Consider the following 12,380-nt stretch of genomic DNA (forward strand, 5'->3'; position numbering starts at 1 on the left):
AGCTTCATCACAACGTGCTGAAACAATGAGGAGGGGGAGTCGGGCAGCAGTGCATTGGGTTAAGCGCAGGTGGCGCAAAGCGCAAGGACCGGAGTAAGGATCCCCGTTCGAGCCCTGGCTCCCCACCTGCAGGGGAGTCGCTTCACAGGCGGCGAAGCAGGTCTGCAGGTGTCTGTCTTTCTCTCCCCCTCTCTGTCTTCCCCTCCTTTCTCCATTTCTCTCTGTCCTATCCAATGATGACAATAATAATAATAACTACAACAATAAAACAAGGACAACAAAAGGGAATAATAAATAAATAAATGTAAAAACTTAAAAAAAGCAATTAGGAGGAGGAGGAGGAAGAAGGGGAAGGAGAAGGAGGGAAGAGGAAGAATGTGCCCCCCCCCCATTGCCTGGAGCTTGGCAGCTGAGGACTAAAGGATCTGCTTCTGGGGCCACTTGTGTCCCTCCTCCCCGGCCAGCAGCCCTGCCGTGTCTGGGGCAGACCTTGCCGCCGGGCTGCCATCTGTCTTGGTCTGAGACCCTCCTGCTCCCAGCTCACCCAGTGACCTGCTTGCTCCCTCCTCTCTGTCGGCCTGGGTGTAGCCTGCACCTCAGCCCCTCCACTCCAGTTCAGCCAACGCCTTCCAGAAGGGACCCGCATCCCATCATGCCTCCAGACCAGTGCGGTCCCAGCAGAAGGGTGTGGGGTGGCTCGTCAGGGTGGGGATGAGGTCGCTGTGGGTCTGCAGGGGGACAGGAACAAGGCCAGTGCTGCGGGGGCGGGAGGGGCAGTCCTGGCTGGGGCAGGTCTTGTTCCTGCCCCTGAGTGGCAGGAAGCTGGACCCGGATGGGCCCTGGGTGCACTTGGAGCCCAGGGTGCCTGGTCTGTGGGCAGGACTCGGGCTGGGGGCCCGCGGGGCCCGGGGCTGCCTCCTGGAAGCCCTCTTCACTTCTCTCCTTTCTTCTTCTTGGCCTCGTTCTTCTCATCCTCCTCTACCTTGATGGCTACTGTGTCCACACTGTCCTTCTTCTTCTTCTTCTTCTTCTTGTCCTCTGTGGGGCAGGAGAGAGACCACGTGAGGGGGGATGAGGGAACTTTCTGCTCCAGCCCCCGAGACTGCTCTCTTCACGCTGCAGAATAGCGCCTCCAGCACCTTCACTGACCCGTTTCTGTGCGCTGGGCTTCAGGGACAGGGATGGATGGGTCCCCTCCCTGAGTTTGCTATGGCAGCAGGAGGACCAGGGTAGTGTGGGCTGTGGGAGCACTGGGCCTCGAGGGTAGTGGGGAGAATAGAGGCTTTGTGGGTGACAGGGAGCACTGCGGGCCTATGGGTGACAGGGAGCACTAGGGTCCTATGGGTGACAGGGAGCACTGGGGCTCTATGGGTGGCAGGGAGCACAGGGTCCTATGGGTGACAGGGAGCACAGGGCTCTATGGGTGACAGGGAGCACAGGGTTCTATGGGTGGCAGGGAGCACAGGGCTCTATGGGTGACAGGGAGCACAGGGTTCTATAGGTGGCAGGGAGCACAGGGTTCTATGGGTGACAGGGAGCACAGGGTTCTATGGGTGACAGGGAGCACAGGGTCTTATGGGTGACAGGGAGCACAGGGCTCTACGGGTGACAGGGAGCACAGGGTCCTATGGGTGACAGGGAGCACAGGGCTCTACGGGTGACAGGGAGCACAGGGTTCTATGGGTGGCAGGGAGCACAGGGCTCTATGGGTGACAGGGAGCACAGGGTTCTATAGGTGGCAGGGAGCACAGGGCTCTATGGGTGACAGGGAGCACAGGGTTCTATGGGTGACAGGGAGCACAGGGCTCTATGGGTGGCAGGGAGCACAGGGTCCTATGGGTGACAGGGAGCACAGGGCTCTATGGGTGACAGGGAGCACAGGGTTCTATGGGTGGCAGGGAGCACAGGGCTCTATGGGTGACAGGGAGCACAGGGTTCTATAGGTGGCAGGGAGCACAGGGTTCTATGGGTGACAGGGAGCACAGGGTTCTATGGGTGACAGGGAGCACAGGGTCCTATGGGTGACAGGGAGCACAGGGTTCTATGGGTGACAGGGAGCACAGGGTCCTATGGGTGACAGGGAGCACAGGGCTCTACGGGTGACAGGGAGCACAGGGTCCTATGGGTGACAGGGAGCACAGGGCTCTACGGGTGACAGGGAGCACAGGGTTCTATGGGTGGCAGGGAGCACAGGGCTCTATGGGTGACAGGGAGCACAGGGTTCTATGGGTGGCAGGGAGCACAGGGCTCTATGGGTGACAGGGAGCACAGGGTTCTATGGGTGACAGGGAGCACAGGGCTCTATGGGTGACAGGGAGCACAGGGTTCTATGGGTGACAGGGAGCACAGGGTCCTATGGGTGACAGGGAGCACAGGGTTCTATGGGTGACAGGGAGCACAGGGTCCTATGGGTGACAGGGAGCACAGGGTCCTATGGGTGGCAGGGAGCACAGGGTCCTATGGGTGGCAGGGAGCACAGGATCCTATGGGTGGCAGGGAGCACAGGGTCCTATGGGTGACAGGGAGCACAGGGTCCTATGGGTGACAGGGAGCACAGGGCCCTATGGGTGACAGGGAGCACAGGGTCCTATGGGTGACAGGGAGCACAGGGTCCTATGGGTGACAGGGAGCACAGGGCTCTACGGGTGACAGGGAGCACAGGGTTCTATGGGTGGCAGGGAGCACAGGGCTCTATGGGTGACAGGGAGCACAGGGTTCTATGGGTGGCAGGGAGCACAGGGCTCTATGGGTGACAGGGAGCAGAGGGTTCTATAGGTGGCAGGGAGCACAGGGCTCTATGGGTGACAGGGAGCAAAGGGTTCTATGGGTGACAGGGAGCACAGGGCTCTATGGGTGACAGGGAGCACAGGGTTCTATGGGTGACAGGGAGCACAGGGTCCTATGGGTGACAGGGAGCACAGGGTTCTATGGGTGACAGGGAGCACAGGGTCCTATGGGTGACAGGGAGCACAGGGTCCTATGGGTGACAGGGAGCACAGGGCTCTATGGGTGACAGGGAGCACAGGGTCCTATGGGTGACAGGGAGCACAGGCCTCTATGGGTGGCAGGGAGCACAGGGCTCTATGGATGACAGGGAGCACAGGGTTCTATGGGTGACAGGGAGCACAGGGTCCTATGGGTGACAGGGAGCACAGGGCTCTATGGGTGACAGGGAGCACTGGGTCCTATGGGTGGCAGGGAGCCCAGGGTCCTATGGGTGGCAGGGAGCACAGGGCTCTATGGGTGACAGTTAGCACAGGGCTCTATGGGTGGCAGGGAGCACAGGGTCCTATGGGTGGCAGGGAGTACAGGGTCCTATGAGTGGCAGGGAGCACAGGGTCCTATGAGTGGCAGGGAGCACAGGGTCCTATGGGTGACAGGGAGCACAGGGTCCTATGGGTGACAGGGAGCACAGGGTCCTATGGGTGACAGGGAGCAGGGTCCTATGGGTGACAGGGAGCACAGGGTCCTATGGGTGACAGGGAGCACAGGGCTCTATGGGTGACAGGGAGCACAGGGTCCTATGGGTGACAGGGAGCACAGGGCTCTATGGGTGACAGGGAGCACAGGGTTCTATGGGTGACAGGGAGCACAGGGTCCTATGGGTGACAGGGAGCACAGGGTTCTATGGGTGACAGGGAGCACAGGGTCCTATGGGTGACAGGGAGCACAGGGCCCTATGGGTGACAGGGAGCACAGGGCTCTATGGGTGACAGGGAGCACAGGTTCCTATGGGTGACAGGGAGCACAGGGTCCTATGGGTGACAGGGAGCACAGGGCTCTATGGGTGACAGGGAGCACAGGGTCCTATGGGTGACAGGGAGCACAGGGTCCTATGGGTGACAGGGAGCACAGGGTCCTATGGGTGGCAGGGAGCACAGGGTCCTATGGGTGACAGGGAGCACAGGGCTCTATGGGTGACAGGGAGCACAGGGTTCTATGGGTGACAGGGAGCACAGGGTCCTATGGGTGGCAGGGAGCACAGGGTCCTATGGGTGACAGGGAGCACAGGGCCCTATGGGTGACAGGGAGCACAGGGTCCTATGGGTGACAGGGAGCACAGGGTCCTATGGGTGACAGCGAGCACAGGGCTCTACGGGTGACAGGGAGCACAGGGTTCTATGGGTGGCAGGGAGCACAGGGCTCTATGGGTGACAGGGAGCACAGGGTTCTATGGGTGGCAGGGAGCACAGGGCTCTATGGGTGACAGGGAGCAGAGGGTTCTATAGGTGGCAGGGAGCACAGGGCTCTATGGGTGACAGGGAGCACAGGGTTCTATGGGTGACAGAGAGCACAGGGCTCTATGGGTGACAGGGAGCACAGGGTTCTATGGGTGACAGGGAGCACAGGGTTCTATGGGTGACAGGGAGCACAGGGTCCTATGGGTGACAGGGAGCACTGGGGCTCTATGGGTGACAGGGAGCACAGGGTCCTATGAGTGGCAGGGAGCCCAGGGTCCTATGGGTGACAGGGAGCACAGGGTCCTATGGGTGACAGGGAGCCCAGGGCTCTATGGGTGACAGGGAGCATAGGGCTCTATGGGTGACAGGGAGCACAGGGTTCTATGGGTGACAGGGAGCACAGGGTCCTATGGGTGACAGGGAGCACAGGGTTCTATGGGTGACAGGGAGCACAGGGTTCTATGGGTGGCAGGGAGCACAGGGTCCTATGGGTGGCAGGGAGCACAGGGCCCTATGGGTGACAGGGAGCACAGGGTCCTATGGGTGACAGGGAGCACAGGGCCCTATGGGTGACAGGGAGCACAGGGTTCTATGGGTGACAGGGAGCACAGGGTCCTATGGGTGACAGGGAGCACAGGGCCCTATGGGTGACAGGGAGCACAGGGCTCTATGGGTGACAGGGAGCACAGGGTCCTATGGGTGACAGGGAGCACAGGGTCCTATGGGTGACAGGGAGCACAGGGCTCTATGGGTGACAGGGAGCACAGGGTCCTATGGGTGACAGGGAGCACAGGGTCCTATGGGTGACAGGGAGCACAGGGTCCTATGGGTGGCAGGGAGCACAGGGTCCTATGGGTGACAGGGAGCACAGGGTCCTATGGGTGACAGGGAGCACAGGGTTCTATGGGTGACAGGGAGCACAGGGTCCTATGGGTGGCAGGGAGCACAGGGTCCTATGGGTGACAGGGAGCACAGGGTCCTATGGGTGACAGGGAGCACAGGGTCCTATGGGTGGCAGGGAGCATAGGGTCCTGTGAGTGTCAGGGAGCACAGTGGCTTATGGGTGGCAGGGAGCACAGGGGCTTATGGGTGGCAGGGAGCACTGGTCATGGTGTGGTGGCAGGGCTGAGGGAGTGACTGGCTGCAGGCTCTGGGCATATTCACCTCCGGGGATTTCCGTCAGCTCGTTGAGCGGTGGCACCGTCTCTAGTTTGTCTGTGTACATCTTGGCTGCCCTGCGCTGCAGGTAGCGGGCTTCAATCTCCTTCCGGGTGCGTGGCACTCGGCAGTTGAAGACACAGCACAGCGTGATAACTGTCAGGAGGGCAGAGCAGGCGTGGCCGGGCACAGACGTCAGGCAGCTCACGTGCGGTGCTCAGACTCCAGCCCGCCTCCCTCTGCCCCGTGGGTCCTGGGATTCCTGGTGCCTTTTCCTGAGCAGGACCGGCTTCCTCTGCACACCAGGAGCCCCACTGGACTGGCCTCGGTTGTGCCGGTACTCTGCTGCTGCTATCCGGACTGTCTCTACCACTTGTGTCTTTGCCTGGGTACCCTAAGTCATGTCACTGGTCCCAAGGGTCTTTCTCACTAGACTGAAAGCTTTGGGACGGGCAGGGGGGTGCTGTGCCATGCTTCACACTACAGCTTCCCGGGGCTTTCCCACCCTTCTGGCCTCCTGGCCCCCAGCCCCTAGGGACCCCACACTGGAGGAAAGCCCGCCTCCTTCTGCCTTGACCTCCCCAAGGACGAGCCCGCCTCCTTCTGCCTTGACCTCCCCAAGGACGAGCCTGGCTCCTGGCTGTGGAGCGGCTGAGAGGATGCAGACCCTGTCCCGGTGCGTTGCCTCTGTCAGTCATCCCAGAGTGGCTTCCCGGAACAGGACTGCCGCACCTCTAGGAGCTGGGCCACAGCAGGGAGCCATCCTGACTGGTGATGGGCAGGGCGGGGCAGAGCTCCCAGAACCGGGCTTCTCTGCGTTTATTTTCCTAAGGCCTCCACAGTCTGACCACCTGGGCCCCAGTCTCTGGGGAGGGGACGGAACTGTTTCCTATTATAAATCGGACGGCCAGACAGGGCTTCCTGGCAGACTGCTGGGGGCAGGAGTGCCAGGAGGGACCGGCCAGGCCTATTTTCAGGAAGGCGGATCAGACCCACGTCGCCAAGCTACTGCAACCCCTGCAGCCATCTTGTCCAGCCTCCTTCAGCCGAATAGTGTGACCTCAGAGTCTCACCTGGACTCAGATTGAAAAGAAAGGACTGACTGGGCCAGTCAAAGCCTGGGCCTCTGAGGACAGGACTGGACTTCTGAATCAGCAGATGGGGAGGGGGGCACCCAGGAGCATGGGTGGGGGGTGCACCAGGGACCCTGCAGTAGGTCTGACTATGTGCTCTGTCCAAGGGGAGACTGAGCAGCCAGCCGTGTCCCCTGAGCTGAGTACCTGAGGCCTGGCATTAGTCCCCCCTTTGAATCTTGCTGACCAGGACCACCTCCTCCAGCCACCCTTTGGGACGATCTCCCAACCATCAACCCCACCACCACCACCACTGCCCCTAAAGGCTGGTCCTAGGCCATAGAAGACTGAGGTTTCAGTGGCCGCTATGGGGCAGCTGGAGACGGGTTCATAAGACACCCCTCACTCCAGGCCTGCTCTGCCCAGCCTGGCCTGCTTATTTCTCTTCAACAAAGTATCTTGAATCAAGTTCCAGCACCCAGGCAGGGGGTGCTGGGCTTAGTCCCTGGCTTGGGGAGGACACTCCTCCCCCACAAGAGGCACCCTATCCAGCCCTTCTTCGTCTTTTTTTTTTTAAATATTATTTTCTTTTGTTACCCTTGTTGTTTTATTATTGTAGTTACTATTGTTATTGATGTTGTTGTTGTTGGATGGGACAGAGAGAAATGGAGAGAGGAGGGGAAGACAGAGAGGGGGAGAGAAAGACAGACACCTGCAGACCTGCTTCACCGCCTGTGAAGCGACTCCCCTGCAGGTGGGGAGCTGGGGGCTCGAACCAGGATCCTTATGCCGGTCCTTGTGCTTTGCGCCACGTGTGCTTAACCCGCTGCGCTACCACCCGACTCCCCCTATCCAACCTTTCTTTGCAAGGTTTTGGGGGAGTTTCACCAGCAGCTTGGAGGTGGGCTGTGCCGCCCCTATTCCCTAGAGCTCTGCTTGGAAGGTGGCAGGTGCCAGGTTGCTGCTCGGGTTTCTGGAACATTTCTTTCCCTTTTCTGGAGCGTGGGCTTGCCATGGGAGTCTGCCTGGGTGGCAGGTAGGTGTCCAAGTGCCTCTTGAGGTCTGACGCTAACTTTCTTGCATGACCCTGGTGGGCCACCATCAGGGCTGAGCAGAGCCCTGGAGTGGGCACTGTGCCTGGAGGTCCAGAGATGCCCCAGAGCTGCTGCCCCCCGGACATGCGGACAGGGGACCCAGTCACACAGGTCTGCCTGGGAGACCCTCACCCAGTGACAGCCTCTCCCTCCCTCAGCTCCCTCCTGCCCTGGTGGGGTGTGGATACTCTCCTGCAGGGAGGGCGTTTCTGGTTCCAGGGTGAGGGGGGAATGCATGTAAATCACATGTCCTTGTCTCCCGGGGACCCCACACCTGGACCTTGTCACAGGCTCTGAGTGTACAGCCCCTCATCCTGGGCCTGCTCAGGCTGAAACTCAGTGCTCCTTTAGCTTCCCGGCCACCAGGGTGCACCTCTGAGTCCTTTGGTGGAAGCAGCCTCCTTCCCTGTGTCCACTGGCTGCTCTGTTCCCTGTCAGAGCCCGTCCCTGAGCTGCAGGTCTGTCTAAAGAGCCCTCCTACATTGAACGGTTTGCAGGGGAGTGTCTGATGGAGATGCACCCGCCCCCCTCAGAGGAACCTGTGTCAGGCTTCTCTGCACCTGGCCTCCCCCCCATCAGGCCTGCGGGCATGTGCCTGTCCCCCTCTCTAGCTCGAAGGGTGCTTGGCAAGCCTTTCCTGTCTCGCCTTTGCCTCAAGCGACTCCCAGTCCTGGGAGAGGTCAGGGGCCCATGCTTTGAACCGAGGTGAGTGTGAGTCTTTCCTGGGAGATGGTGTCTGGCAAGGCGGCTTTGCAGCCCCGGAGCCACATCTGCCGGGCATCTGGGGAGCCTCCAGGCTGAGCTTTGGCCCTGCGGGGCCCGTGGGTGTGGGCCCTTTAAGCTGGCCAAACTGTAGGAAAAGCACCAGGAAGGCAGAGATGGGGAAAATGACGCGCCCGTCCTGCTCCCACCGAGTTCCCTGTAATTACCGTAACTGCTGTGCGGCTGCATCCCTGGGTGGAGGCGGAATGCTTCAGGTCACCCACGGCCTGTCAGCCCTCCACAGGGACTGTGTGTGCACGAGGGGGGTGCCAGGGACCACAGCGGGCCTCCTGCAGGCGCCTGGGCTGCTCAGGCTGCCCGGAATCGCCTCCCCGAGGGCCCGGGGGGGGGGGGGTGCTGTGGGCTGAGGGTGCTGGGGGCACGGTGGCGGGGCTGGGGCGGCAGCTACTCACTGATGGAGAGCACAAAGAGCGAGAAGATGCCCACCACGTGCCACAGACGCATGTCCCAGAACACCACCGTCTCCTTGGTCAGCGGGGGTGGCTTGGGCTTGGGCGGCGCCGTGCTGGGCTGTGGGGGGAGGGAGGGCGGTGAGCCAACCTGATGGTGGTGGGGGTCGGGGGGCTGGGGATTGGGGGGGGATAGTGGGGGACTCAGCCCCTGCAGCTCAGAATCTGCTGGAGTGCGTTACCACCACCAACACCACAGCCCTTGGGGAGTTGCAGACTTGGAAAAGGAGAAGGGCTGGGGAGACAGCATAGTGGTTCTGCAAAAGACCTTCATGCCTGAGGCTCTGAGGTCACACGTTCAATTCCCAGCCCCACCAGAATCCAGTACTGAGTAAGCACTATGGAGAAAGAAAGAAAGAAAGAAAGAAAGAAAGAAAGAAAGAAAGAAAGAAAGAGAGAGAGAGAAAGGAAGGGAGGGCATAGGAGAAGGGTTGGGGAAATAGCCTGAGGCTCTGAGGTCCCAGGTTCAACCCCCAGTGCCACCATAAACCAAAGTTGAGCAGTGCTTTGGTCTTTCTCACTGTATCTTTCTCTCTCATTAAAGTTAAGATAAAATAAATAAAATACTTTTAAAAAAGATTTACATGCCATACATCAGACAAGAGGTTAATAACCAACATATATAAAGAGCTTGCCAAACTCAACAAGACAACAAATAACCCCATCCAAACATGGGGGGAGGACATGCACAGAATATTCACCACAGAAGAGATCCAAAAGGCCGAGAAACACATGAAAAAATGCTCCAAGTCTCTGATGGTCAGAGAAATGCAAATAAAGACAACAATGAGATACCACTTCACTCCCGTGAGAATGTCACACATCAGAATAAGCAGCAGCAGGGCTGGATGGTGGCGCACCTGGTTGAGCGCACATGTTACAGGGCTCAAGGACCTGGGTTTGAGCCCCCCGGTCCCCACCTGCAGGGGGAAAGCTTTTGGAGTGGTGAAGCAGGGCTGCAGGTGTCTCTCTCTGTCTCTTTACCTATTACCCCCTTCCCTCTCAATTTCTGGCTGTCTCTATCCAATAAACAAATAAATATAAAAAAATAAACCTTAAAAAAAAAGAAAGAAAAAGTAGCATCAACAAATGCTGGAGAGGGTGTGGGGACAAAGGACCTTCCTGCACTGCTGGTGGGAATGTCAATTGGTCCAACCTCTGTGGAGAACAGTCTGGAGAACTCTCAGAAGGCTAGAAGTGGACCTACCCTATGACCCTGCAATTCCTCTCCTGGGGATAGATCCTAAGGAACCCAACACACCCATCCAAAAAGATTTTTCTATACCTGTGTTCATAGCAGCATAATTTGTAATAGCCAAACTTGAAAGCAAGCCAGGTGTCCAACAACAGATGAGTGGCTGAGAAAGTTAGATACATAATGGAATACTACTCAGCTAGTAAAAATGGTGATTTCTCCATTGTCAGCCCATCTTGGATGGAGCTTGAAGGAATCATGTTAAGTGAAATAAGTCAGCAAGAGAAGGATGAGTATGGGATGATCTCACTCACAGGCAGAAGTTGGAAAACAAGATCAGAAGAGAAAACATAAGCAGAACCTGCCCTGGAGTGGGTGCATTGCACCAAAGTCAAAGACTCTGGGCTGGGTGGGTGGGAGGCGGGGAGAGCACAGGTCCTGGAAAAGGATGGCAGAGGACCTAGTGGGGGTTGTATTGTTATGTGGAAAACTGAGAAATGTTATGCATGTACAAATTATTGTATTTACTGTTGACTGTAAAACATTAATCCCCCAATAAAGGGAAAAATAAATAAAATAAATAAGAAGGCAAGTTATAAAACTGAGATAATAGAGAGAGAGAGAGAGAGAGAGAGAAGAGAACAGAGAATCCCAAAACCAGGGACGTGGAGTTTGAGGGTGGGGTTGCCACGTGAGGGAAACACAATGTGAAGGGACAGACGTCTAGTCCGTCCATCCGTGAGGCAGCCTGCAGTCTCTCCTGCCACCCCAGCCCTGGGCTCTCACCAGCACATGGGGTCTCAGGACCAAGGCCAGAGACAAAACCTGACATTCTGCAGCTCTGGGGACCCTGCTCTTGTATCCTCAGGGTGGGGTAGAGGTATATGGAGCTGGAGCCTGGCTGGGTAACTCTGCCTGCCCTCCTCCCAGCACCACCCCGGGTGGCCTCAACCATCCCACAGGACAAGGCTAATTTGTCCCCAGCGCGGCGGCGACACCTAGAGGCCAGAGCGTGTAAGCACGGTTGAAGGGGGGTGCCCAACTCCCACCTTCCCAGAGGGACAAAACGCCCTGAGGCTTAGGGGCACCACTCTGCCCGGCCTCTAGGGCATCAGCCCTCTTTTGGAGGGCCGGGAACATGGTCTTACCCTGGGGGGTGAGGACACACCCTGGGTGGGTGGGTGGGTGGGGGGGAGCCCTGAGACTTGAACTCAGAGGATAGGACTCCCTCTCTGTCACCAAGTTCAGCTGAGGGGTGTGGATGGCAGCTAGTACTCAGAAGGAGAGGGGAACCTGAGGACATCTGTGCTGTACGCTGTCTCTTGATGGCCTAAAAAAAGGACAGGCCCCGATAGAGCAGCCATGATGAGGACGCCCCACTCTCTGCAGGGAGGCTGGGTTAGCCTGCTCGGCCCCTCGAGGAAGACGGGTCCTGACACGAGAGCAGCCTAGAATGTTCCCAGCTGTGACCATGGACTGTGAGCTCAGACTGACAGGGACTCAGAGGTCACACAGGCTCCTGTGCTAAACAGGAATAGATATGGACCCTAGGTCAGGTGGATAGGGTCAACTGTTATTTAAAAAAATATATTTTAGTTCTTTATTTATTTTCCTTTTTGTTGCCCTTGTTGTTTTTATCATTATTGTGGTTATTACTATTGTTGTCATTATTATTGTTGTTGGATAGGACAGAGAGAAATGGAGAGAGGAAGGAAAGACAGAGAGGGGGAGAGAAAGACAGACACCTGCTTCACCGCTTGTGACGTGATCCCCCTGCAGGTGGGGAGCCGGGGGTTCGAACCAGGGTCCTTACGTCAGCCCTCGAGTTTTGCGCCATGTGCGTGCGCTTAACCCGCCGCGCTACAACCTGACCCCCCAACAGTTAATTTTAGTCATAATTTTTTTTTCAATATTGGGAGCCACTCTCTGCCTTAATCCAACTTTCTAGTCCTTTTCTCTACTCTGACACCATCTTTTCAGACAATACTTTAATCCAACTCCACACTAGCCATCAAACTCAAGCAAAAACTACAATAGTCATGGGCCCCTGGGAACATGCCTAAAATGGACTTCCTAGCTTCCTTCCACCCTAAGAGTCCTTTTCTCATCTGCTCTGTTCCTTCTTTTTGGTTCCTGTTCATTAATCATTTTATCCTGCTTTATATCTTGCAGCGTTTCAGACATCAAGTTACAGATGCTACCATGACTCCACCTTCACTTCCCTGGGCAGACGGCCTCACTAATGTGTCCTGGAACCCCACCTCCCTGGAGCCCTGCCCCAATAGGGAAAGATGCAAACAGGCTGCGGGGAGGGGGTCCAAACAGTGCTTTGGTGGTGGGAATGGTGTTGATGCATACTCCTATTAACGTGTAGTCTAAAAAAAAAAGAAAGAAAAAAAAATTTTTTAAAAAGAAGAAAAGAAAAGAAACAGGCTGGGAGTATGGAT

The 12,380-nt window shown here is 57.4% G+C and overlaps 1 protein-coding gene across 1 annotated transcript; it reads right to left on the reverse strand.

Annotated features, from left to right (window-relative positions):
• Positions 1 to 387: 387 nt before the first annotated feature.
• On the reverse strand, positions 388 to 8,793 carry TMIE (transmembrane inner ear). The gene is made up of 3 exons (XM_007531444.2): positions 8,682 to 8,793; positions 5,346 to 5,495; positions 388 to 1,038 (listed from the first exon to the last, which is right to left on the reverse strand). The coding sequence occupies exons 1-3, from the start codon at positions 8,731 to 8,733 to the stop codon at positions 932 to 934; spliced, it is 309 nt and encodes a 102-aa protein (XP_007531506.2). The 5' UTR covers positions 8,734 to 8,793; the 3' UTR covers positions 388 to 931.
• Between the last annotated feature and the right edge of the window lie 3,587 nt (positions 8,794 to 12,380).

The sequence above is a fragment of the Erinaceus europaeus genome, chromosome 12 (assembly GCF_950295315.1).
Source record: "Erinaceus europaeus chromosome 12, mEriEur2.1, whole genome shotgun sequence".
Classification (NCBI taxonomy): Eukaryota; Metazoa; Chordata; class Mammalia; order Eulipotyphla; family Erinaceidae; genus Erinaceus; species Erinaceus europaeus.

Coding starts and splice junctions, on each gene's coding strand:
- TMIE (XM_007531444.2), bottom strand. CDS start 8,733: ATGCGTCTGTGGCACGTGGTGGGCATCTTCTCGCTCTTTGTGCTCTCC. Junction 5,496..8,681: donor GCTCTTTGTGCTCTCCATCA/GTGAGTAGCTGC, acceptor CCCTCCTGACAG/TTATCACGCTGTGCTGTGTC. Junction 1,039..5,345: donor GCTGACGGAAATCCCCGGAG/GTGAATATGCCC, acceptor CCTGCCCCACAG/AGGACAAGAAGAAGAAGAAG.